Here is a 26,303-nt window from a genome sequence, read left to right as displayed (position 1 = left end):
TCATACATCATTATTCATCAATGACTCTCACGTACGACATCATTTCACAAATGTATAAATCACCTCACATGACCCCCTGGGACAGTACCCCCAGTTGAGAACCACCGACTTATTTTATCAGGCAGCCCAACGGCATGGCGATCAGACTCTGCTGATGGGTGCCTTCCAAGTTGAATCTGGTTCAGGGTTTGTCTGCTTAAACAAATTCTCCAGAAGACCCATACACCAACATTATCATAAAGTATTTATCTGTAACAAGGCGAGAAACCACTCTTGTTTCATGATTTATGGGCTATGGTGGTGAACACGTGGGTGAGGGTTGTGCATGGTGTTGGAGGCTCAGGAATCGACTGCACCGGGAATTTGTTCACGGCGGGAATTGGGATCCGACAGGGAAATGGGTAATTTGCAGAGGTTCAGGTCAAGTGATAAAGGTCCGAGTTCGTTGGAAAGTTACGTCAGAAAAACAAGACACATTATACACGCAGAGTGTATTGTCAATTACAACTACAGTTTAAGAAGTTTGCTTCTTTAAACACATTGTATGTATATGCATGTTGAACTTTTGGCACCGTACGTAGCCAATCACGCTAATCGGAGGCGAGTAGAGAGATGGTGAAATGTTGATGCTCTGAGATGAAAGTGGTCCGATATGAGAGCAGATCAAAAGAGACATTACACGCATTTACAATCTAGAATTCCTCTTATCCGCGGTGATGGTATCGGGGACCAGTATCGCGGATCCAATCATCCACGAGGTTATCCGTAACTTTACTTACGGAAAATCTGATCTGCAAGCTCAACATCTGTGAATAACCCGCAGGTTAATGGGACGAAATTGCCACGCGACTCCTCACATCCACAAAAATATTGCGGATAATAGGAGCTTTTAAAGCACAGCGGCTGTCAATGAAGCGCTTGGTGTTTGCGCGCGAGTGCAAAATACGTGGCGGTTCTAAGACACACGGCAGTATATCTGTATCTCCGTGTGAGCAACAGAGACACAGAGGGGATACACCCACAGATACGGACATGGAGACACAGAGACACCGGGACAAAAAGACATAGACACGCAAAGGTGTAGTAGGTGTTACCGTACATGAATCTCTCATCTCTTGTACTGTACGTGTAAGTGGTGAGTGACATGTCCTGCCCAACCGCACTTACAGGAAGGGTGTCTTACTGTCTCTGTCTCCATGTCTCCGTGTCTCCGTGTCTCTCTGTCGCCTTGTATCTCTGTCGCCTTATCCCTCTGTCTCCCTGTTTCCGAGTCTCACCATCTTCATCTTCCTCTGTGTCTTTGTGCGTCTCCGTGTGCCTGTGTCTGCGGCAGTGTATCTGTGTCTGTCTCGTGTGTGCGTGTATCCGTGTTTGTCTCTATGTCCCCGTGTTTGTATCTGTGTTGTCTTGTGATGTCTCTGTGTCTCTGTATTCTTGTCTGTGTTGTATCCTGATCATAGCGAGTGCCGGCGTAAACTTGCTTTGATCACGGCCATCTTTGTTGAATCGCGGTGAACCACTGCTAATGAAACATAATTTGAAGTTTAACTCATCTGACCCATGGAAACCTGCAAGTATTACGAAGCCGCTTCACAATGCATGATGGGTAAAATTGTGGATAATCAGACCCAACAGTTGCCGTGGATAACAGGAGTAAGACGAACATGGATAAGATGACTTCTGTAATTGATTTACAGCTATTTCTCAATCCCTTACTAGATCAATGCCCCGTGTGCTATCTCAGACATGGAGGATGCTCGACCATGCTTCACCGTGCTGATCAACAAGGGGTGGTGAAGTTCAAGGCCCACGTCGCTCGCCACTGATGTTGGCCATGGCCAGGAATCATACTCAGGTCACAAGGTTCATAATTGCAGTGTGCAAACTACTGCGCCAGCACTTGTGACTATGTGAGTCGTGTTACATTTACACATCCATTGGAAACTGGGCTTGAGGGCCCAGGAATGGCCCACTGTGTATAGCGGATGAAGAGCATGGCACAGACCCATGTCCCCACACTCCACACGTCATGGGGCTTTGAGCCCTACGACTACTTTGGGGCACAACGATCGTGAGATGTTAACTACTTCGCCTGTGATACAGGAAGTCGTGGGTTCGATCCCGACCCTGATGTCTGTATGTTTGGATTTTGCGTGTTCTCCCCGTGGTCGCGTGGATTTTTCTCCGGGTCCTCCGGTTTTTCCCTCCACATTTAGAAACATGCATTTCGAGGATTTGGCTGCTATAAATTTCAACATGATAAACCACTTTGTTGAGCTATCATTTGTGGCCAGGTCACTTCTCAAAAAGAGATAAAAAGCTCAGTGGGCCTTACCCGGTAAAATTTTCATAGTCTAGTTTCCCACCAAGCCCCAACTCTATATCTCTGATCAGATGCTTGGGTTAGTTTTGGCCACCAAAATAACAGGAAGAGCGTTTTTTTGTCGAATTCGGTAAAAAAATTCGACATGTCAAAAGCCACAATGCACGTGACTGCGAGACGGTGGTCCGGATGAATAAGGTCACGAAGAAGTCCTTAAAGAGCTGCGTGTGGCTCCGGAGGTAGGCTATTCAAAATGGCAATAATTTTCCGGCACGTCTTTATTCCTCATGAAAAACACGGCCCTGAATTTGAGTTACGCAAAGAGACGCCGTCAACCCCACATTTTGCTCCCCCCGTTAGCCCCGTGAGTTTGAGGCCGGTGCCGAGGTGGGCCCGGGTAAAAACGCATGTCTCCCTTGTTTAGAGGGAGAGCTGCCACCCAGACCCACGTGGTGCCAGCCTGGCCCAGGTTCACACGTCATGGGAACCCAGGCTGAGCCTGCGAGCCTCATTCATTAATCAATGTGCCTCATGAATCAATGTGGCCTTATGAACCAATGCGGCCTCATGGACCAATGTGCCTCGTGAACCAAGCTGGCACGCTTCGTATCGGGCGTGGAAACGTGGCAGTGCAGAGAAATGGAATCGAGGCAGGGCAGTGACAGAGTGCGTCTAAACTGACTAACAGTTTACAACTCCATGACCAGCAAAAACAAATGCGAGTCGGGTGGACAAAAGAGTGGTGACAAGGGGTAAACATGTGAATTTCAGAAAATATTCTACATCAACATACAGATTATAGAGAATGGTAGCAAAATATCTATTGAGAAGAACAGGCAGAGATACATTCCGGTACTTACTTGTCTCTCATGATTGAGGCTGGGCGAGCACGTCCTGTAGGCCTCCACGTCAGTGTCGTAATGCTGGGGATGATGATGCTGCTGCTGCTGTTGACGGTGTCGCTCGCGTGATCGGTAGCGATGGTTTCCAGTTCTCTCCGCGGTATGAGAGCGGTCTCCAGACCCCACACCTTTCCCCACCCCCTCTAAAGTGGCTGTCTTAGACTCCACACCCTCTTTGGGCCTTGTCCTGTCCCTGGGCCCCGTCCCCTTGGTTCGTCCCGTGCCCTCCCGTGGGCCTGCCCCCTCCTTCAGGCCTGTGCCCTCCCTTGGGCCTGTCCCTTCTGTCAGGCCTGTCCCCTCCTTCGGGATGGTCCCCTCCTTCGGGCCTGCTCCTTCTCGCGAGCCTCCTCCATCACGTGCGGCTGTTCTCATAGCAGGCCCCATCCTGTCCTTAGGCCCCGCTCCACCCACACCGTCATCTAACTCACATCGGTTTCCATTTCCAACGGCAGACGCTGATCTCTTCATTGGGCCCGTCTCCTGAAACAGACGTAAGCAGACAAAAGCCTCGAACTATTTTTTTCATTTAACCAGGTAAGGCCCACTGAGCTATGTAGCTCTTTTTCAGAAGTGACCTGGCCACAAATGATCGCTCAATCAAGTGGATTATAGCCAAAAAAATACTCTAAAAGCAAGTTCATTTCAAATGTGTTCTGCGAAAACATGCGTTTTCATAACGCGAATTGGATACAACGCGATGATGAATGTATTACAGAACAATTATTTTCATAACGCGGATGCGAATTGGATATAACACGATAGAGTGAACGGAACAACGTCGCGCGAGTACGAATAAGCGGTCATACGGCTGCCTCAGCGTAGCATCACACAAGGCGGCGGGATGCTGCTGGATGCTTTTTAGATGCTACCCACGTGCCTCAGTCTTTGTTCAGCCTGGATACGCATCTCACGTGTTATTGCGGACTGTGCTTTACCTCACACAGTAACAATGTCCCAATGCAACGACTGCGTAACAGCAGAACTGACTGTGTATCGTAGTTCTGTACTACTATGTATGTATTTGAGGAGGAGTGTTTTTTTCCTATCTTAATGTTCGTGTCCTCATGATTTGTTTTGTGCGCTGATGTTCTGTCAAGTACTTTTCTTTAAAAGACGTTAAGTTCTGGTCTTTTTCCAAATTGTGTTCCCGGTGCACCCTTGGCATTATTGTGATGAGCCAAAATAATCCATTTGGAAATGTCACAGAGCAGTGTGACCTTGTGCGTCTATCACAAGACTTCATACCTGATATACCCTTCAAGTAGCCTCATCATCTCCATACAATAGGGAGCGCACTTTACCACACACTCGGCTATGAGATTAGGTTTGGATCAACTCCAGGTTTGAGAATAAAACAAACATGCGTTTGGCTATCACGTGATGAAGTAAGTTTTAATACAAATGTCTTTTACAGAAATATATTTTTTGTGCATGCTGTCATTGGCGATCGAACTAAGGCCATTAACTTGCTGCACTCGAGAAGCCGGTTAAACCACGGCTGGCCACCAGTGTATCGTGAGTGCCGGCCCGGCGCTCTTCACCCTCAAGCCACCCGGCCACCCCTGTCCCGCACTTTTGTCTGTGTGTCTGTGCGTGTGCACTCAAGGTTCTCTTTGCAGGAGAGACCATCGCCTCCGTGGGCTCTCCCCTGGCTGTAGGCAACGCTCGCGTGTGCGCGCACGTACCTGCGTGCTCCCAGCTAGCCGCGGCATGGACACGGCTCGCCCCTGACTCTCCAGGGAAAGCAGACAGTCACTCTATAAATACAACAAAGACACAGATCCCACGTTTAGCCTTGACTGTTGGGGCAAGCGCTGTTAGCGAGCACCTATGAAGGCCGGCAAGGCACACGAGGGGGTGGGTGGCCAGCAACCACGCCCGGCCGCCTTTGTCTCCCCAGTGGCGATGTTTACTACACATAGCACCAGGTACTAATTTGTGGCTGAGTAAACCTAGGGGCGGCCCAGGACTGGTTCAGATAATCGTCACTGGTGTTGACCACGGGCGGGAATGGAACTCGGGTCGTCGGGTTCGTAGCGCAGTGCGCCAACCGCTACCTGAACCGCTCTCCACACACCCACACAAACATCTGTGTGAACACCCATTCATAACCACTCGTTTATGGATTTGGCCAAACATCCAAATATTGAACCGTAGAGCGTGGGGCTATTGGTGGCGCCGACTCTGACTGCCTTCCAGATTACTTCTCTGTGGTTTCCCGTGTCTCTGTGCTCAAACTGGGCGCGTTCCAAATTCGACGGCCTTTTGAGAGCGCAGCATTCACGAATGACGCTCGAGTGGAGGGCGCTTCTGGCCCCAAAGCGTCGTGACCAAGCAGGCAATTTGCACGGCTGCATCCTCGTCTTTTCGAGGAGTAAAATATGCCGATGTCTTCAGGGCCAACACTGGAGTTAATCATCAAGGCAAAGTGTTTGAGCGGTTTCATCGACGTGTGAATTTGGCCCTTTGTGAATGTTGTCTGCGTGTTTGTCCGTGCGTGATTGTCCGCGTGTGCTTTACCTCGGCACTGAGGGTTGGGGCCAACAATGGTTGCATACACTCCAGCTGACAAAGAGAGACACAATCCCATCACTCGCGTTTGACACAAAAACAAAGATCCCCCGTATAGCCTTAACAGACTGTAGGGGCAAGTGCTGTTAGCGAGCACCTATTAAGATCGGCACGGCACACGAGGGGGTGGGTGGCCAGCACCACGCCCGGCCTCCGTCTCCCCAGTGGCAATATTTAGACATTGCACCATTTACTCATTTGAGGCTGAGTCGACCTAGGGGATGCCCAGGACCAGTTCATTTAATCGTCACTGGTGTTGGCCGCGAGCGGGAATCTAACACGGCCCGCCAGGTTCATAGTTCAACGCGCTCACCGTTGCACTACCGCTCTTCCCGTTTGACACACAAATTCAACCGAAGAGGTCATTACAACCCACCTCTATCTTATCATACCCAGAGCCATTAGTGTTCTTATCGCTGTCAAAAAAACGACAAAAATCGATCCCCTTGTAGTTAAGATTGTATTACACTTCTCCATCATCTGTAACCCAGGTAAGGATCAAGATGTATAGCTAAAACATTCCAGCAACAGGGAGCTTCCACGTAACCCATGACGACTGATCGTCGACTCCCTTTCTCCTTAAAATAAAAAATTACATCAAGGCACTTCGTGTTATTTTGTAGTATTAATTATCTGCAATATTTTTTTAAAAGTTTTTTTCCCCAGATATGATTCACATTAAATACTTTGACATGTTCTCTCAGCGTTCAATGCCACGATGTGGTCATTCATGAAGACAGGGGCTCTTCTTCTTAGGTTTTTTCGGTAAAGTCACGTAGAAAGTAAAATAAAATAAAAACAAAAATCACGACGTTTCGGAGGCAACACAAGTCTCCGTCATCAGGTGGGACCGTCACAGCCAGATTAGCTGTATCAAGTGAGGCAATGATTCAAGATGTAATCCCTTAAAAGCGAGCCATCTGTTTGGAGTTCTCTCAAGATTACCCACAGCTCACAATGGATCAGAATACATCCGCCAGCAATGAAACCTTGCAACGCTCCATTGTGGCGCTGGTTCCAAATACGTTCTAGCGTTGGAAAACAAAATCCCAATCGAAGTCGTGCAGGCGGTCCCCCGCCTCCACGACGTCACGCTGAGTTCCTGGAAACCCGTCGACGCAAATCAGACGCATATTTTCCCACAGGCGGCAGAAACGGTGGAGGCATCACCTGCCGACGTGTTTTTCCATTTATCACCCGTATTAGTCAGGGTTTCATCGGTACACATCCGTACAAACACGCTCGACAATAGCAAAGAGCGCCACGCGGAGTCACGCCAGAAACCAGACCGACTCCGTTCAAATGCGTTCGGGAGTCGGGTCGGAAGATGCGTCGTGAATCAAGTTTCTGCGCTGCGAATCGATCCGCAGTGGCGTTGTGTAATCGCCGTAAACCGGAGATCGCCCCGTGCTTTCTATTTTAATGCGATCAGGTTTTGAGTTGTCGTTGAAAGAACTCACAAATGACGCCACGGACTTCTCCCTTGCCGGTTTCTAATTGTCTATATTTGGCGACGTGTTCGCGTAAATACACGTTGGGCAGCAGCCTCACAAGCGTCAGCAATAACAACGCACATTCGTCAATAACATCGTGGCCCGAAAAGTAATGTGTCTACGGTTGCTACCATCGGGCTGTGGCTCTTCTTCAGAGCACGAAGATCGAGAGTTCAGAGCAACTGAGTGAATGGAATTGGACACTGCGCTCTTCACCGTGGGGCCCCCGATAAAAATGTAATTTTCAAGGTGTCTAGATGAACAGTCTTACATTCACTATGGGAACCTCATTTGCCAGTAAAAATATGATAATTGGTTTTTTACCCTTCTATCTGGCAACAAAACTGACACCTTTTTACAAGGAGTGTTGCCAGATAGAAGTGTAAAAAACAAAAAAAAAAAAAATTATCATATTTTTACTGGCAAATGAGGTTCCCATAGTGTAGATGCTTGCCCCGAGCTCTCATACTCTGATGGTGCATTGTCTTTGAGTTGTGCGCCTTTTGGCGTCATCTGGTCCAACCCATGTGAGACTAGGCTCTAAGGAAAGCTGTCTCGGGTGTGGACCAATCAACTTCAAGGACAGTGCACATTATCAGAGTTATGTCTTTTGTTTGTATTATGACTGCAGGTATTGCGGTCTATGCAAACATGACACCTTGTAAAAAGGTGTCAGTTTTGTTGCCAGATAGAAGGGTAAAAAACCAATTATCAGTCTTACATTCATTCTAGATGTGAAGTTTTCGTGACTGCAAGTATCCATACTATCCCATTCTTTCGGTAAAGTCGCGTAGGTGAAAATGAAAAATAAGAATTAAATTTTTTTTAATGACGACGTCTCGGAAGCAACACAAGCTTCCGTCATCAGGTGGGACAACCACCGTAATCTTGTTTCTTGCTGTGGTTGTCCGACCTGATGACGGAAGCTTGTGTTGCTTCCGAAACGTCGTGATTTAATTTATTTAAATAAATAAAATATTCTTATTTTTTATTTTCACCTACGTGATTTTACCGAAAGAATCAGAGAGTATAGTCTTACTTTCGTAGTCAATGGGTTTCTTATGGTTACAGTCGTCCCTCGGTTAACGTTTTTAACCCGTTCCACGAAAACTACTGTTAACCGAAATGACTGTTAATCGAATACAGGAATTACATGTTGAAAGCATTAATCTGTTCCAAGACGCTGAAACACTCAATATTAATCAATTAACATTATAAGAACATATTAATGGATCAATATCACTTATTATAGTGCTCGGATTGGCCGAACTTGGTGCCGGAGTGCATAACGTAAACCTGCCGTTAATCAAAATGTTAACATTCGTCGAAACCAGGGTGCGAAACGTTAACCGTAAAACCGTGAACCTGTTAACTGAGGGACTACGATAATGTTTTATCAGTGGCCCATGGTGTATTATGGTAGTATCGTCTCCACCTATGATTCACTCAGTCTCTCGCTTCTCTCTGTCCGTGTGCCATGTGGAATGGCGATTGCCCAAACACATCCGCTACTGTGCGTGTATTGCGTTTCCTTTTCGGGTCACGGTGTTCTTGACGAATGTGCCGAGTTTGTGTGACATTTACATCATGGCATGTGAAAGGTTGAGGTGATCAGCACCTTACCCAGCCACCTTTGTCTTTCCAGTTCTGATGCTTACATTTTAAAAAAATTACCAGGCAAGGAACACTGAGTTATACAACTCTTTTTCAGAAGCGGCCTGGCCACAAATGACAACTCAATGAAGTTGCTTATCACGTGGGAATTTATAACAGCCAAATACTCTAAACGCGTTACGTCGATTCTAATTGTGGAGGTTAAAAACCTGACCCGGAGAAAAATCCACATGACCACGGGGAGAGAGACACGCAAACCCCAAATATACAGCAGCAGGTGTCAGGGTTGGGATTGAACCCACGAACCTCCTGCGTACCAGGCGAGGCAGTCAACATCTTGCCACCACGGCACCCACACTCGACAGATATTAATGTGTCGGCTAACTCAACCGACAGAATGCCTAGAACATGTGGAGCTGCCCTGGGGAATTGAATCCAGGTGTGTGAAGGCAAACACTCACGCGCCGCGCCCCGTGTGAACGTGCGCAGCTCTGTACCTTGTATTGTGGAGACTTGGCAACAACGGGAGCAGGCACCACAGTGGGTCCGATCTTACGCTGTGCACGCACCATTCAGGGGGCCACAGGGGCAAAGGGAAGAACGTGGATTACGCGACGTCGACCTCGTGTGTGTGTGTGTATGTGGGAGCGGTGGTGTAGCGGTTAACAGTTCACCTCGCAAGCACAATGATTAGATGAATTGTCACAATTCATCCTCAGATGACGGGCTTTCAACGATACCATATTTGTGCCTGCAGCAATAAAAACGTGGATTTGTATACAGTTTTTAAAAGTTGGTGCAAACAGAGGTGGGATCGTTTATATGGTAGATAGACAATGAACAAAATTGATATAATTATTGTTAAAATTACGTTGTATTATTGACATTAATATATTTCTTCTCTTGAATATTGGTGCTGCTAAGGGAATAGGGAGGCTAGATTGCTGTGAAATATTAATCTCGCCACCGTGGCGAGATGTTAACTACCTCGCCTGGTATGCAGGAGGTCCTGGGTTCGATCCCGACCCTAACGCCTGCTGTTTATTTGTGGTTTGCATGTTCTCCCCATGGTCGCGTGGATTTTTCTCCAAGACCACCGGTTTTTTCCCTCCACATTTAGAATCGACGTCACGCGTCTAGAGTATTTGGCTCCTGCTATAAATGTCCACGTGATAAGCCACTTCGTTGAGCTGTCATTTGTGGCCAGGTGAGTTCTAAAAAAGAGCGAAACAGCTCGGTGGGCTTTACCTGGTAAAATACAAAATAGTTTAGTTGTAATAGGGGAAACTGTCTAATGTGTTGCAGGACAATACACGTGGTGTGTTGCAGAGTACTAAGGAGCACAAATGTCTCTCTTGACACTGCGTCAGACACCAATAGGACCAGATCCAGGAGATGAGAAGAAAAAACATCCAGGAAGTGAGGAATGACACAAATTTGGCTCGATAATTACGTGGCCGAAGGCCCGATTTACTAATGGACAACTCCAATGCCCATAGTAAGCTGCATCTCCTCCAAATCGCCAAGTACAGTGGCATGAAGTAGATCGAAAGTATATAACCATCCCGAGGCAGTCCTGCCAGTGTGGTACGTATGTATGTTGAACTTCTGCCTCCACCGTATGGAGCTAACCATGCTCATTGGAGGTACTGTCAGTGGAAGGTTCCGCAGGTTGTGTATTAATGATGATTGACAAACCATCCATGGGTCACAGTATATATGAAGAACTAGAGCAGTGTCTCGGGTGATTGTGGGTCCAAATGGTGTAAAGGGAATGTGAGGGATAATGAAAGTATCACGATCTCCCTGTCCACAATCAGTCAACGTTCCATTCCTGTGTCCTCACGTAGAATGCAAAAGAAGAGAGGACTGGAAAAAAAACAAGTTCAAGTGGGCTTGGGCAGGAACCATCGCTTGAAGGGATGACGGCCAATGTTCGAGACTAGTGATAGAATCTCAGCTCGGAGACGGATCAATCGGACCGCCAGCGTGGGGTTGAAACGCTGAGATTAGTTCACGTGAGGGAGTGAGATGGAGTGTGGCATTGTGAGACCGTGGGCCAGGCCGTTGTACAGAACTGGACACACTTTGGCTGACGACAAACACGATATTGATCCAATGATAAAAGGTAGCACCTTGTGCCCAAGTGGGACAACCGCAACAGTGATCGTGCGTGGGCCTAGCGTGGGAAGAGGATGTGTCCGTGTTAGTGTGCGCTTGTGTGCGCGCTCGCCACATTACCCTGGAGTGCGGCACGCTCGCCTCCGTGCCCACCTGCTTGCTTCGGTGCACTCGGTAAAAATCCAAAATCATCTTCACGGCGTTCACCTTCCCCACCGTCAAGTCGGTAGCTGTAACGCGGAGACACGACGAGAGAAGCAGCGGTGGAGTATTCCGCTTGAGGGGAGTTCACCTACTTGTCTGAGCCCGGCGGGAGAGCGCGTTCGCCACTTGTTGCAGAGGCTTTGCTGTTCGAACCTGGCAGGCCACCCTGGTTATTACCGCAGGGGTATTAACTGTAAGGTAGGTGCCGTCCGCTTCACGGTGGAGGTCAAAGATCCGGTGACGTCTTTCGCAAGAGAGAAGGCCATCGTGTAGCGATGTCGCGGTCCAGATTTGCCACGTTGGAAAAATGAGCGGTAAAATCACTCAGTTTGGGATCACACGTTGAAACATCGCCCCACACCCCCTCCCCCTCCTTTGAAACCACCGCAGACACTGCCTGTGAGACAAGGCGCCCTCCTGCGTGATAGTCTAGAGCAGTGGTTCTTAACCTGGGGTGCACACACCCCCTGGAGGTACGAGATGCCCTCTCTGGGGGTGAGAGACATGGGCATTTTTTTTTTAGAACGTAAATAATCGAAAACTCATATTAAGCTAGGGCACATTAGGACAACTACTTTGTTTAATCAACATTATACAGTTTTTTTACGATTGAGAACCAAAGGAGTGCAGGCTGCAGTAAAAGTTAAGAACCACTGGCCTAGAGCTTTATAAGAATGGCACGAACACCAAGTGTGCTGAATTATAACGTGCTTTAATTAGTCTACTTGGCATGGAATGGGGAATGGGGCAAAGACAAAGATCCCCCCCGTGTACCCTTAACAGACTGTTGGGGCAAGTGCTGTTAGCAGGCACCTATTGAAGGCCGGCACGGGACAGAAGGAGGTGGGGCCAGCACCACGCCCGACCGCTTTTGTCTCCCCAGTGGTGATAATTTATACACTGCACCAGATACTCATTTGAGGCTGAGTGGACCTAGGGGACGCCCAGGACCGGCTCAGATATTCGTCACTGGTGTTCGCCGTGAGTGGGAATTGAGGTAGGGTTCAATATAGATCTGAGGTTTTCGTGACTGCAATGATCCATACTCTTTTGCCCACTACAGCAATTTGATTCTTGCTGTGGCTTTCCCACCTGATGACGGACGCTTGTGTTGCTTCCGAAACGTCGTGATTTAAATATTTTATTTATTTTATTTTATACCTACAGTACGTGACTTTACCGAAATAACCAAAGAGTCTGAAGTAGGGTTGCCGGGGTTTGTAGCACAGCATGCTAACCGCTGCACAACACTACGCGATACTACACTACCGCTACCACTACTACGACACTACACGACCGCTACACGACACTACCGCTACACAACACTACACGACCGCTACACGACACTACCGCTACACTACCGCTACACAACACTATCGCGATACTACACTACCGCTACCACTACTACGACACTACACGACCGCTACACTACACTACCGCTACCACTACTACGACACTACACGACCGCTACACTACACTACCGCTACCACTACTACGACACTACACGACCGCTACACGACACTACCGCTACCACTACTACGACACTACACGACCGCTACACGACACTACCGCTACCACTACTACGACACTACACGACCGCTACACGACACTACCGCTACCACAACTACGACACTACACGACCGCTACACGACACTACCGCTACCACTACTACGACACTACACTACCGCTACACAACACTATCGCGATACTACACTACCGCTACCCGACACTACCGCTACACAACACTATCGCGATACTACACTACCGCTACCACTACTACGACACTACACGACCGCTACACGACACTACCGCTACACAACACTACACGACCGCTACACTACCGCTACCACTACTACGACACTACACGACCGCTACACGACACTACCGCTACCACTACTACGACACTACACGACCGCTACACGACACTACCGCTACCACTACTACGACACTACACGACCGCTACACGACACTACCGCTACCACAACTACGACACTACACGACCGCTACACTACCGCTACCACTACTACGACACTACACTACCGCTACACGACACTACCGCTACCACTACTACGACACTACACGACCGCTACACGACACTACCGCTACCACTACTACGACACGACACGACCGCTACACTACACTACCGCTACCACTACTACGACACGACACGACCGCTACACTACACTACCGCTACCACTACTACGACACTACACTATCGCGATACTACACTACCGCTACCACTACTACGACACGACACGACCGCTACACGACACTACCGCTACCACTACCGCTACACAACACTATCGCGATACTACACTACCGCTACCACTACTACGACACTACACTATCGCTACACTACACTACCGCTACCACTACTACGACACGACACGACCGCTACACGACACTACCGCTACCACTACCGCTACACAACACTATCGCGATACTACACTACCGCTACCACTACTACGACACTACACGACCGTTACACTACACTACCGCTACCACTACTACGACACTACACGACCGCTACACGACACTACCGCTACACTGCTGCTACACGACCGCTGCACTACACTATGGTGCAGCCACCATCACAATCAGCTAAATTTAACTCCCCAAAATGGCTTCGATGACAAACTGTACATAACACTGACTTCAGACTGAGCCTAGGAGGGGAGCCAGGCACAGAAGTAAAACTCTGAGCCACCCTCTCCTCCTAATGGAGTCCAATAACCACCACGGGTAAAGGTGCAGCTCGCCAATTCCTCGCTCATGCTACTGCTGCCAGAAAGGCCTCCGCTAGAGGTGACTGCTGGCAACACCTCGATGGGGTTCTTAACACTGCTCTTCCAAGCTGGCCAGATACGCGGAAACACGTGGGAGCTGCACACTGCGCGACCTTCACGCCCCTCGACCTGCACGCCCTTCGACCTTCACGCCCCTCGACCTGCACGCCCTTCGACCTTCACGCCCCTCGACCTGCACGCCGCGTGACCCGCACAGCGACCGTGGTGCAGCCGTTGACCCCGACCGGTGTGACGGAGGCGGGTGGGGGGATTTCAGGAACCTGCGCCGTTGTCTCAACTGCCGCTCCGGGAGATCGAAACAACAGAACGCCAGAAGCGGACAAGAGCCTGTAGCACCGGTAACAATTCTAGCATTGCATATATACACATCGTGTGTACACGTGTGGGTACAATTTGCGTTGCTTTCCTTCACGCAAAGCACAAGGCGTGTTTTTGGAAGCAGGAGTGCAACGGTTAGCGCACTGCGCTACGAACCCAGAAACCCAAGTTGAATTCCCACGCATAGCCAACAATGGTGGCAAATATCTGAACCTGTCCCTGGGCATTCTAAAGGTCGCTTCAGCCGAGTACCTGGTGCGGTGTGTAAACATCAGCTTTGGGGAGACAAATATGGCCGGCGTGGTGCTGACCACCCACTCCCTTGCGTGCCGTGCCGGCCTTCATATGTGTAATATGGGGTGCCACGGTGGCGGGACATTAACTACCTCGCCTGGTATGCGGGAGGTCATGGGTTCGATCCCAACCCTCATGCCTGTATATTTTGAGTTTGCGGTGTCTCTCTCCCCATGGTCGCGTAGATTTTTCCCTGGGTCCTACGGCTTTTGCCTCCACATTTTGAATCAACATCACGCATTTAGAGTATTTGGCTGCTATAAATTTCCACGTGATGAGCCACTTTATTGAGCTATCATTCGTGGCCAGGTCCCTCCTGAAAATGAGCTACATAGCTCAGTGGGCCTTACCGGGGTAAAATACAAGTAGTCAGTAGTGGTGTGTGCTTGCCAACAGTCTGTCAAGGTCTATACAGGGGATCTTTGTGTTGAAACAGAGAGGCTACGTGGGACCGTGCGTGCAGACTTACGCGTTCTGGGCGGCACCAGCAGATCCAGGGTTTTGTTGGACAGGTGCTGCCACACTGTCATGATCTCTCTCCTCAGCTCCATGTCCATGGCCAGTTGGTCTTTTGCCCCTGTGCGTGGACAAATGCATTTATCAACAGTGGAGCAAACAACCCTCTTTGGCAGCTGAATTGGACCTCTGATGAAATTGTATGTGTTTTCTAGGCAGTGTGGGGTCGGAAGTGGTGGAAATTTTGACAAGTTTTCTTTTTTTACAAAGAAGTTGAGAACAGGCCTAAAAGCCCAACATTTATAGAGGTCAGCAATAAACAGCACTATCGCAGTTGCAATACATATGAGAGTAAAGATGTTTCTTGTACGCATGAATGTGCGTTAAACTTATTTCGCACCATACGTAGCCAACCGTGATAATTGGAGGTGTTTCTTGAATTGAACATGGCTATACGAGCTTGGGAAAACCGACGAAGAATATGCAAATTTATCAAAATAGTTGCGTATGCTCGCTGCCGTTTGTTCGTTAGGGTATTTGCTGTATGGCAAAAGCAACTTTCTCTCAGTGTGGAAACCCTCAGATTTGAACCCAGGATCTCACCAGCGTCAGCTCAAGAGCTCTGACCCCTGTGTCACCTGGCCACCTCCCATTCGTGAGTTTATCCTTATGTAAAAACAATTAAAGAAAACCCCAATGTGGATTTAGAGCAGACAGGGTTGTTGTATATCGGTCCTTTTCCCACCTTCCACCCCTCCACTGGAATCACCTTTCACGTGGCCTTAAAGTGCACCAAGGCTGGCACAGCACCGTGGTGACGAATGGCTGTTGTTGTTGTTGTGTGTGCCCACACAGTGACGTGCAAACATTCAAAGGCAAGTGTGGGCAAGCTCGAGTACCGGACGCCATCTTGATTTCCAAGGCCGTGCGGATGAGCGCCACCAGTGTGGACGTGAAGTGTACGGTTCCGTCCACCTCGATGGGCATGTGCATCCGCATCAACCGCTGCACACGCGCACACGCGCACACACACATGCATCGTGACCATTGCCAGGGCACCACGGTGGCTAGGAGATGTTAACTCCCTCGCCTGGTATGTGGGAAGTTGTGGGTTTGACCCCGACCCTGACGCCTGCTGTATATTTGGAGTTTGCGTGTCTCTCTCTCTCTGTGGTCGAATGGATTTTTCTCCGGGTCTTTCGGTTTTTTCTCTACATTTAGAATCAACATGCGTTTAGCGTATTTGGCTGCTATAAATGTCCACGTGATAATCCACTTGTTGAGCTATCATTTGTGGCCAAGTCACTTCTGATAACGAGCTACATAGCTCAGTGGGCTTCTCCTGGTAAAGTAAAAGGTTAAAAAGTCATAGGGTGCTGCAGCAGTAACACTTTTGGCTCACAGCAAGCAGGGCCTGGATTCTATTCCCTTTGTGTGTGGACTTTTTATGTTCTCCCCCTAGTTTTGGATGGGTTTCGGTTTTTTTGGTTTCCTCCCATGGCTAATAAATATATACAATGTATCTGGCATCAGCCAATCACGTCAATGCTTAAAAATGACTCAATTTGGATTTGCATGTGAGCACATCGCTCCCGAATGTGATCAAACTTGGCAAGACCCTCCTGAAAAAGTCGTGAGACTTATTGAGGCTTTCCTGAGTAAGCAAGTAGAATGATAACAATATTAATCATCATAACAAGACGTCTATGGCGTATCTCCCGGCTGGTAATCGTCTGTCCAGGTGGCATTGTGAAAGGGTGCCTGCCACACAGCTGGAATATTCGAAGCTCTGATTGGGAGTTGAATCAGTTATATTTATTTATACTGAAGGAATCCGATGAGCAATAAAGCTCTTTTTCACAGATGTCCAGGAGACTTTGTTTTTTTTTTACAAGCTGTAAATCCGTCTTATGGAGAGACTGGCCCCCACCAAATGAACGTGGAATTTCCACAACTGGCTCGGGGTCACCAACAGTGATGAGAGCGTCGTGCACATTCGAGAGGAGCAGTGAGAGACTCGGTGACTCTGCTTCTGTCGAGTGGCTTTTTACACTTTTAAATTCAACACAGTTGCTCAGCACAAGCCCAAAAGGCCCCAAAAAATCAAACCACCAGCAACCAACACTCACTTCTGAGGACTGCCATTGCTCTGCAGGGATCGGTAAGGTCCTGCACACTATCCATTCACAAGGATTGCTCCTGGCTCTGTAAATAAAACTGGTCTCGAGTTTCATATGGATTTCTCCATAGCACTTGTCACAAATGCATTACGGAAAGTGATTGTCTTGGCAACAACAACAAATAATACTGTTATTGCTGAAATGTCATCGTCGGATGGTTTACCAACTTCTGACAGCTCAAGTCTCGACTTGACACAAGATTACGCGATGTCACCGTCATACCCAACTCGTGCACAAACAGAAATCGACAGTTCACCTCCCCCCCCTTCTGTGTGTGTGTGGCCCACATTAATACAGCGGTAGTGTAGGGGTTAGCATGCTGCGCTACAAACCAGGTGTCCCCAGTTCGATTCCTGCTCACGGCCAACACCAGTGACGATTATAATAAAATCCGAGAGTACGTGGGCTCTCGCTGCAAGGGGACGCCCACGTTCAGCCTGGTGCTGCTCACGGATCATCACGGGGCTTGAAGACGCGGACACGGAGCCTATCCAGTAGGCCTGGCTAGGGGCGATGGCTCGCAGCGACACCTCGAGGAACGTTAGCGATTACTGCGGTATAATCCGGCCACGTTATTTCAATGATACGCCCTACGTGCCAATATGTAGCTGGCCTGTCCTGTCTCCTCCCATGTTCTTCTTTCGTATTGCTGATGATGTAGATGCAGGGCAACAACCACAATTTCACATTCAGGCGGTCAAGCCAGACAAGGAGCAGCGGATGTCTCCTTCATATGTGTAGAACGGGCATTGCGTCATTATATGTTGTACGGTCTGTTCTGGATGACCACAGTCGTACGTTACTGGAGAGTTTTTAATGACAGTCTTGTCCCATGATCGTAATGAGAGAACAGGATGGGCCAGCTGCATCACAATTGTCCCAAATGTGGTTTTATGAGCCGGCCGGTTCTGTCCTAACACAATCGCAGGAGGAGATAGGACTGGACGGGCCGGCTACTTCTCCTCCTCATGCAGCGAGCACGGTGGGGGCGGCCGTGTGCGGTGAGGCCTCACCTTGTACGCGATGTGCGCCGGGCAGCGCTTGCCCAGCCCCAGCGGAGGGGCCATGTGACGCAGCATGGCCTGCATGTCCGAGTGCTTCATCCTGCCACTGAGCCGGTACACACAGGCGTGCATTCACAGATATGTCAGACAATATAATTCAGTGTCATTGTGGACAATTTCAATAACACAATGTCTCCTTCCCATATGTATATAAATACAAATAATAAGAAAAATATGAAAACCAAACACGGCCTTCTAGGAATGGGCTGTGTCAAAAAACATGTTTTTGTATGGAGAGACAAATGCGGTCGTGGCCCTGAGGCCGAGGGCTTCACTCAATGAAGGCTGCGAGTTCTCATTTTGTTCAGGGTCCGATGACCTCCAGCGTCAAGAGCAGGGAGTGTCCCTTCATGGAATGCCAGCTGTGAATGTCCTATGCATATGTAATAAGAGCCTATGTCAGATTCACGTGGTGATTGGCATGGCCGGTCCCACTTTACAGCCAATGGGGGGAGAGCCTGGGAGCATGGCCCCGGCGTGATCACGGGATGTCAGCTAGATGATTGGTTTCGGTGGTCTTGGCCTCAGCCAATGGGAAGACAAGTCGGGGGCGTGGTACCGGGAGTTGATGGGGGATCTGGAACATTCGGCGCAGGCTATTGAGGATTGGCTGGAGTGTACCACGTGACCCAGGCATTAAATAAGGGGAGAGAGGAGAGACACGGGGTCAGACACAGAACTAAGAGAGGGAGAGGCCACACGCGAGTGGGGCTCCGGTTGCCACGTAGTGGTGGGTCTCTGGTGACTGTCTGCCCACTTCCCGTTGCCTTCCAGCAACGGGGAGTGTTTGTGAAGAACAAAGAAAGTGAATAAAAGGACCGATTCTACAAGCCGTCTCCAGCGTGTTATTACACATAGACTAGCAATGATGAATGGCCATTGGCGTACGGACCGAAACATTTACATTTTTGAGAATGAATCACAGACCCTTTTCTACGTCACACAATGCGATTTAAAATTTACATCGTGGCTAAATGCTACAGCTTCTCAGGTCACGTGTAAAGAAACGGGTGGCCTGTTGATTTCATAGAGAGACAGCAGGCAGCTATAGACAGATACAAACGAGAAGGTCTTCAGCCTAGATTTAAACAGGGGCAGGGAGCGGAAAGCACAGACAGCTGTGGGAAGGGAGTTCCAAAGGATAAGGGCAGCAGCAGGTGAAAAGCAAACACATTTGAAAGGGCACCTTGAGTGGCAGCTGACCCTTTTGGCACAAGATGCCTCAAATCTGGCCTGCAAAATGGGCATTAGTCTACCAGATTGCTACGTGCAATTCCAATTGTGTCATTTGCGGATGATTTTTCAAACTTCGCAAATTAGGACCATGATACAATAGCCCACTGTTTCTAATTACATCAGAGGATCTTTGACATCCACTGTGAAGCAGACGAGTATTTGTACGGTTCATACACCTGCAGGATTAACCAGGGTGGCCTAAAAAATTCTAACCGGGAATTTCTGCGACAAGCGGTGAATGTGCTACTGCTGGGCCGTGTCACCACCTTTGATAGAAAGCCTTGGTTGCTGGAGTAGGAAGTGCGTGGAGGGGAGAAGAGTGAGATTAGAGGGGAAATGTAGGAGAGTGTGTGGAGGGGGGTAGAGTGAAATGAGAGGGAAGAGATAGACTGGTGAGTCCGTGTAAGATCTTGAACACAGTGATTGCGACCTTGAAATTAATCTAGGATTAGATTGGGCTCCATTGGCTGTATCGACATATTGGGATACTATAATTTAGTCTACATGTGCGGGTGACGAGTTTGGCGATGGCGTTTTGCATCGTCTTAAGTTTGGAGGTGAGGGATTTAGGGAAATTAGCGATCTGGGGAGGCCCTACAGGAGGCCCTACAGGACACAGCTGCAGTCAGGATGTGAAGGCATTGGTAAGGGTCTCGGCAGCAGCAGCAGATATGGGGGATGGAGGAATGAGGACCTGCAGAGTTGAGAGACGCGGGACGAGAGTGAGAAGCTCAGGGTCAATGAACACTGCGAGGTGTCTCACAAGAGGTGCACACTCAATCTGGAGTCATTACGGAAAGTGGACTTTCTTCATAACGAGGAGCACTTCAGTTTCAAGTAATAAAAAATGAGACCGCGTCAGGACAGGATTCGGACGAGCAGACACTGAGGCTGGGTTCATGGAGTTGGTGGCGGTGCGGGGGCGAGTGTCTTTACGTACAAGTGAAGGTCAACATTCAAACTGGAGGTGATTTTTCCAGGCGGGAGACGTATTGACAAGGGCAGGTGGCAAACCAGAGCGCGGGGGAATTCTGAGAGTAGGACAGAGGGCGGTCCCCTTGTGTAGAGACACGGGGCAATACGCGAGGTGAGACCGGAGCAAGGAGAGAAGAGGTAGCGATGTCATTTTCGAGGCGCTCACGGGAGGACAGAGTTGTCCGTGTGTCAAAAGCAGCAGAGAGGCTGAGCTCCCTGGTTCTTTGGCTCGGCTTCTGCAGTGGAAAACGAGCTGGCACCGTGGAGGTTGCCGTATGAGCGTGGCGCCGACATTGTCCCCGCACGCCTTTTAAAATGTTTTTCTGCATGTTAACCACGCCACAGCCTACCCCCCCCCCCCACCTTCCCACTCCTACCCCCACTGCATGAGAGGCGTGTGTCAGGAGCACTCGGAGAGAGTGATCCTTGATCTGAGGAGAGATGGCGATGGCTCGCGGGAAACACGAGCTTTCTAAGATGCAGGTCTGACACGTGACACAGCGACGGCTGAGTTTTTGCGGGGGGTGCGTTGCTGGAGTGTGGTGCGAGTGTGACATTCGTGAATATCAACACTTAAAGCTTGTGAGGGAAACAGGGTTAAAAGCTTATGAGGGTAATAGAATTAAAGGCTTATGAGGGAAATATGGTGAACAGCTTATGAGGGAAATAGGGTCAGGGGCATAAAAATATATTACGTTTAAACATAAACATACAAACTCTATTAATGCATACATACATTGTAAAGTATTATTGTGTTATTTAACTTACCCTTAATTACCGAGGAACGTAAACATATTCAAAAGTGAAAATATCAACGAGCAAACTAATGCATATTATGCAGAACGTAATTTCAAAAAATTGTCAAGGGCAAGCCCTGGCGTGTGTAGGGAGCGTCGGACAGAGGCAGCCTGGGAGGCAGAGCGGCGAGCGTCACGTGGGGGGTGGCTCTCCTCGCCATCCACACCTCACCACTTATCTCGATGGGCAGCCGCGAGCTACGGCCACGAATATTAAAAAGCCCGACCCCGCCAATTTCAAACAGCACCGCGATGAATGTGTCGCCAAAAAGCCACGAACGATGAAGCTCCAAAAAATATATGAGCTGCCTCTCCTTCCCTCGACAGAAGAGCCCCCCCCCCCCACCCCTCAGGGTGGGCATCGGGCACTCCACCCTCTCACCTACACGTGGCCAGGCAGAAAAAGTTCCCCCCCCCCCAACCCCGGTTTTTCTGTTCCCGCCCTCAGAAACCATCGGCACATTGTTCCGGACTTCTGTGCTTACGGCAATAAAAACATAAAAAACGCACCTGTCAACCCACATGGTTTACTTGTATTCCTGTACAGGGAAACTTAGTTTGCAGGTCCATATGGCGTATAGCCGTTATCAATACGAGCAAAAAAATTATAAGTCTATTTGTTTGTGTTTCTCCCTTATGATGGGACTTTGTAGGATGCACATTGAGATTTATAAGGGCACGGTGTGACCAATAAGATCTGAATTGGTCTGAATGAGGTAGGCACTGATAAGGGGTTGAAAGGTATGAAGGTTTGCTGGTACCCCTGTCTGGGGGGAGTGGGAGCGCAGCGGTTAGCGAGCTGAGCTACGAACACACCCGGCCACACGAGTTCGATTCCCGCTCAGGGCCAACACCGGTGACGATTATCCGAACCGGTCCCGGGCCTCCCCTAGGTCGACTCGGCCTCAAATGAGTACCTGGTGCAGTGCGTAAACTTCACAATTGGGGAGACAAAGGCGGCCGGGCGTGGTTGCTGGCCAACCCACCTCCTCGTGTGCCGTGCCGGCCTTCACCGGTGCTACTCGCCAACAGCCCGTGAAAGGCTACACGGAGGGGATCTTTGTCTTTATTTAAACAGATAACTTCCGACACGCGCGCGCAAGGACACCGCTGTTCCGGGCGCACGCGAGAGCACGCACCAGGCGGAAGGGTCGTACTCGGCCCACACGCGTATGAACTCCTCCAGGTGGTGAGGCCCGAGTATGGACGAGTCTCTGGTGAGGTATTCAAAGTTGTCCATTATCACCGCCACAAACAAGTTCAGCATCTGTTCGGGGGGGGGGGTGGGGGGCGGAACGAAACGAGACAAAATCCACGTGACTGCCCGAAGCCTCCAGCTCACCAATCAGCGGCGTCCGACAAAGAAGCGCGATGCAAAAAATATCTCTCCCTTCTCACAAACACACGAGAGAGCAGCGGAGCTAAACGACGCGCACTTCGCTACCTCGCGGCAGCCAATGGTAACGATTGGTGTGCACACAGTTACCATTACATCTCGACTTAAAGCTTCCTGTGAGCTCCACTCAATTGACTATTTTAGTTCCATCAGGAGAGGTCCACTGAGCTATGTAGCTCACGGAGGCGCATGCCACCCAACCGCTCACCGGAGCGGAGACACCGCGACGCTCCCCCCGTACGTAAGAATCGTGGTGGCGGCAGCGAGAGAGGAACCCGCTCGGCGTACCAGGAAGGAGCAGAAGAAAATGAAGGAGACGAAGTAGAAGTAGGCGAATCCGCTGCCGCACTCCTCGCTCTTGTGGCGGCCCGCGAGCTCGTCGCACGGCCGCGGGGAGCGGCACGCCAGCATGATCTCGTGCCACGCCTCGCCCGTCGCACTCCTGGCAGCACCCACGACACGGAAACACCACAGCCTCGGTTCCACCACCGCCACCACCACCACCACGACCACGACCACCACCACCACCACCACCGCCACCACCACCACCACCACCACCGCCACCGTGACCACCGCCACCACGAACACCGCCACCACGAACACCGCCGCCACCACGACCACCACCGCCACCACCACCACCGCCACCATGACCACCGCCGTCATCACCACCATGACCACCACCGTCACCACCACCGCCACCACGAACACCGCCGTCACCACCACGGGCACGACGAGCACCACCACCACCGCCACCGTGACCACCGCTACCACGAACACCGCCGCCACCATGACCACCACCACCGCCATCACCACCACCACCACCACGAACACCGACGTCACCTTCGCCGTCACCACCACCGCCACGACCACCGCCGCTATGAGCACCGCCACCACCACCACCACCACCACGACCACCGCTGTCACCACCACGGGCACCACCACCGCCACCACGACCACCGCCGTCACCACCAACGCCACCACGACCACCGCCGTCACCACCACCGCCGTCACCACCACCGCCACCACGACCACCGCCGTCACCACCACCGCCGTCACCACCACCGCCACCACGACCACCGCCGTCACCACCACCGCCGTCACCACCACCGCCACCACGACCACCGCCGTCATCACCACGAACACCGCCGTCACCACCGCCGTCACCACCACCGCCACCACCACCGCCACCGCCACCACAACCGCCGTCACCACCACCGCCACCACGACCACCGCCGTCACCACCACCGCCGTCACCACCACCGCCACCACGACCACCGCCGTCACCACCACCGCCGTCACCACCACCGCCACCACGACCACCGCCGTCACCACCACCGCCGTCACCACCACCGCCACCACGACCACCGCCGTCACCACCACGAACACCGCCGTCACCACCGCCGTCACCACCACCGCCACCACCACTACCACCGCCACCACTACCGCCGCCGCCACCACGAGTGCAGTGTCAATCTACCTCAGGCTAACTCACAAAGTAGATTCCAGACACAACTTAAAGACCCAGATGTGCTGAACAATTTTAATTAATAAAAAATAATAATGTAAAAATAACAATATAAATGGGAATATTCACACTGAGACGCAACGCGACTCTAAACTAAACCCTTGGCTCAAACTGCATCCAATTATTACAATTGATTGTGTAACTTAATCAGCTACTTTCCCCTCAAACTTTCCCGGTCTAAACCACTTTCAGGTTCAGCCTCTTGTTCTCTCGTTACATGTCCAAGAAATCTCTGTTGCCTTTCTCGAATATTTTTAAAATTAATTTTCTTGTTGTGTACCTTTGATATATGCCTAATACATGTTACCGATCTCTTGTCTGTCCGTGAATTTATTAAAATCCTTCTTTGAAAAAAAACTAATTTCCGTTGCTTCTCGTTTGCGCTGTTGGGCCTTCGTAATTGTCCAGTTTTCATATCCACAGAGGAGATCAGACCACATGTAACGCTGCAGTATGCCAATTGTCATTGTCATAAAAAATGTGTTATCCCATTTTCTGAAACATATATTTTTCGCCAGTACTATTCTTCTGTTACCACACTCCCTAAAGAGTTCAATGCTCCAACTGCTTGATTTTGCTGCTACTGTGACATGCGCTTGACGCTCAGCTATGATTCTCTTATTTGACATGACCAGGGGTCGGCAACCTGTGGCTTCCGGAGCCGCGCGCGGCTCTTTAAGGGCTGCTTCGTGATGACATCACTTATTAAGGAGTCACTGTCTCGTACTCGCGGGCATTGCGGCTCGTGAAATATTCATTTTATGTTGTTGTTGTTTTGGTTGCCATTCCCTGGATATGACAATACCTACTTGCTGCTGCTTTTACAGTTAATTGTTAATCCTTTCTCTTGACTTTCGAACACTAATTTACCTGCGATGATTTGCAAATCGCCCGAAAATTCTGCTATTAATAAAATATCATCTGCATATCTGAGGTTACTAATATCTTGACCACCATCATCTACCCCATGCAACGCCTCCATCTCCCTCAGAATAATCTTACTACATATGTCAAAAAAATACCCAACCTTGTCCAATTGCTCTCCTATTGTACGGATACTCACTTCACTAACCCCTCCATCAACTTCACCGGCTACTGTTGGCTCCCAAAATAAACATCTTACTGCTCTAAAGTATGTCACGCTTAAGATTTAAATTTCCCAGCACCGTCGTTGATTTTTTCACGCCTCACTCATCGAAAGCTTTTGTGCCAAACGCGATTTTCTCATTGAATTCTGATAAAACGGAGGCGATGCTATTGGGATTTAAGCATGAATTGAACGATTTTAACGGGTGTTCTTGCAGTTGACAGCTTCCCATTTAAGTTGAAGTCTCAAGTGACAATTTTTGGCTGTTACTTTTTGACCCAGATCCCACATTCGAACAAAATAACTAAAAGTTTTAGTTTTTTTCCCCTTCTAAAATAAATCGCTAAACTAAGACATTTCCTTTCCATGGAAGATGCAGGGAAACTGATGCCGCACGCCCTTATAACACCCATACATGATGACTGCAATGCTCTGCTTTTTTGTAATTCCTAGATACGTGTTATCACGACTGCATCTTGTGCAACACGCTGCAGTCGATCGGAGGTGCTGCTAAGGATCTAACAAGAAACAGAAGACACGATCGCATCACACCCGTACGCTATTCCCTCGTTAATCACGAACTTGCTATCCGCGGCTTTGGCTATCCGCAAATCGCGTCCAGAACGCCTGCTTCATCGAGAGAGAAAAAACGTAAAGAGAGAAAGTGATGAGAGATAAAGTGATGAGATAAAGTGATGAGAGATAAAGTGATGAGAGAGAGCTTCTCAAAGCTTGACGTTTGCAGACGTTGGGCGTAAGAGATACAACCTCTAACAGTTTTATGTATTTATTTAAGGTAATTCATTACAAAGGTAGGTTTTCGTAAACCAATATCGTTATCCTCGAAATTTGCTATTGACGAGCATCTCCAGAACTTATCCATTACGAATAACGAGGGAGTATTGCATTGGCAGCCCTACATTGGCTTCGTGTCAGGTAT

The 26,303-nt window shown here is 49.5% G+C and overlaps 1 protein-coding gene across 4 annotated transcripts in view; it reads right to left on the bottom strand.

The window, feature by feature from the left end:
- The window catches only part of LOC144933209 (voltage-dependent N-type calcium channel subunit alpha-1B-like), a 233,958-nt gene that overhangs the window by 108,331 nt on the left and 99,324 nt on the right, over window positions 1-26,303 (bottom strand). For 2 of the 4 annotated variants that reach the window (XR_013636995.1, XM_078857855.1), the window contains exons 39-48: window positions 23,040-23,193; window positions 22,495-22,622; window positions 18,297-18,393; window positions 16,003-16,108; window positions 15,117-15,224; window positions 11,145-11,254; window positions 9,401-9,460; window positions 5,746-5,790; window positions 4,911-4,982; window positions 3,184-3,705 (exon numbers count right to left, since the gene is read on the bottom strand). Coding sequence is in view for 3 of the 4 variants with exons in the window: in XM_078857855.1 (XP_078713981.1) it covers window positions 3,184-3,705; window positions 4,911-4,982; window positions 5,746-5,790; window positions 9,401-9,460; window positions 11,145-11,254; window positions 15,117-15,224; window positions 16,003-16,108; window positions 18,297-18,393; window positions 22,495-22,622; window positions 23,040-23,193 (1,402 nt within the window). In the remaining variant the exon portion in view is untranslated. Of the gene's footprint in view, window positions 1-1,469; window positions 1,520-3,183; window positions 3,706-4,910; window positions 4,983-5,745; window positions 5,791-9,400; window positions 9,461-11,144; window positions 11,255-15,116; window positions 15,225-16,002; window positions 16,109-18,296; window positions 18,394-22,494; window positions 22,623-23,039; window positions 23,194-26,303 lie in introns of those variants that run through there. The other 2 variants (XM_078857857.1, XM_078857856.1) reach the window with 2 other exon arrangements.

The sequence above is a fragment of the Lampetra fluviatilis genome, chromosome 6, assembly GCF_964198595.1.
Source record: "Lampetra fluviatilis chromosome 6, kcLamFluv1.1, whole genome shotgun sequence".
Taxonomy (NCBI): Eukaryota; Metazoa; Chordata; class Hyperoartia; order Petromyzontiformes; family Petromyzontidae; genus Lampetra; species Lampetra fluviatilis.
The sequence above is the reverse complement of the archived record's forward strand: the minus strand, read 5'-3'. Positions and strand labels throughout refer to the sequence as shown.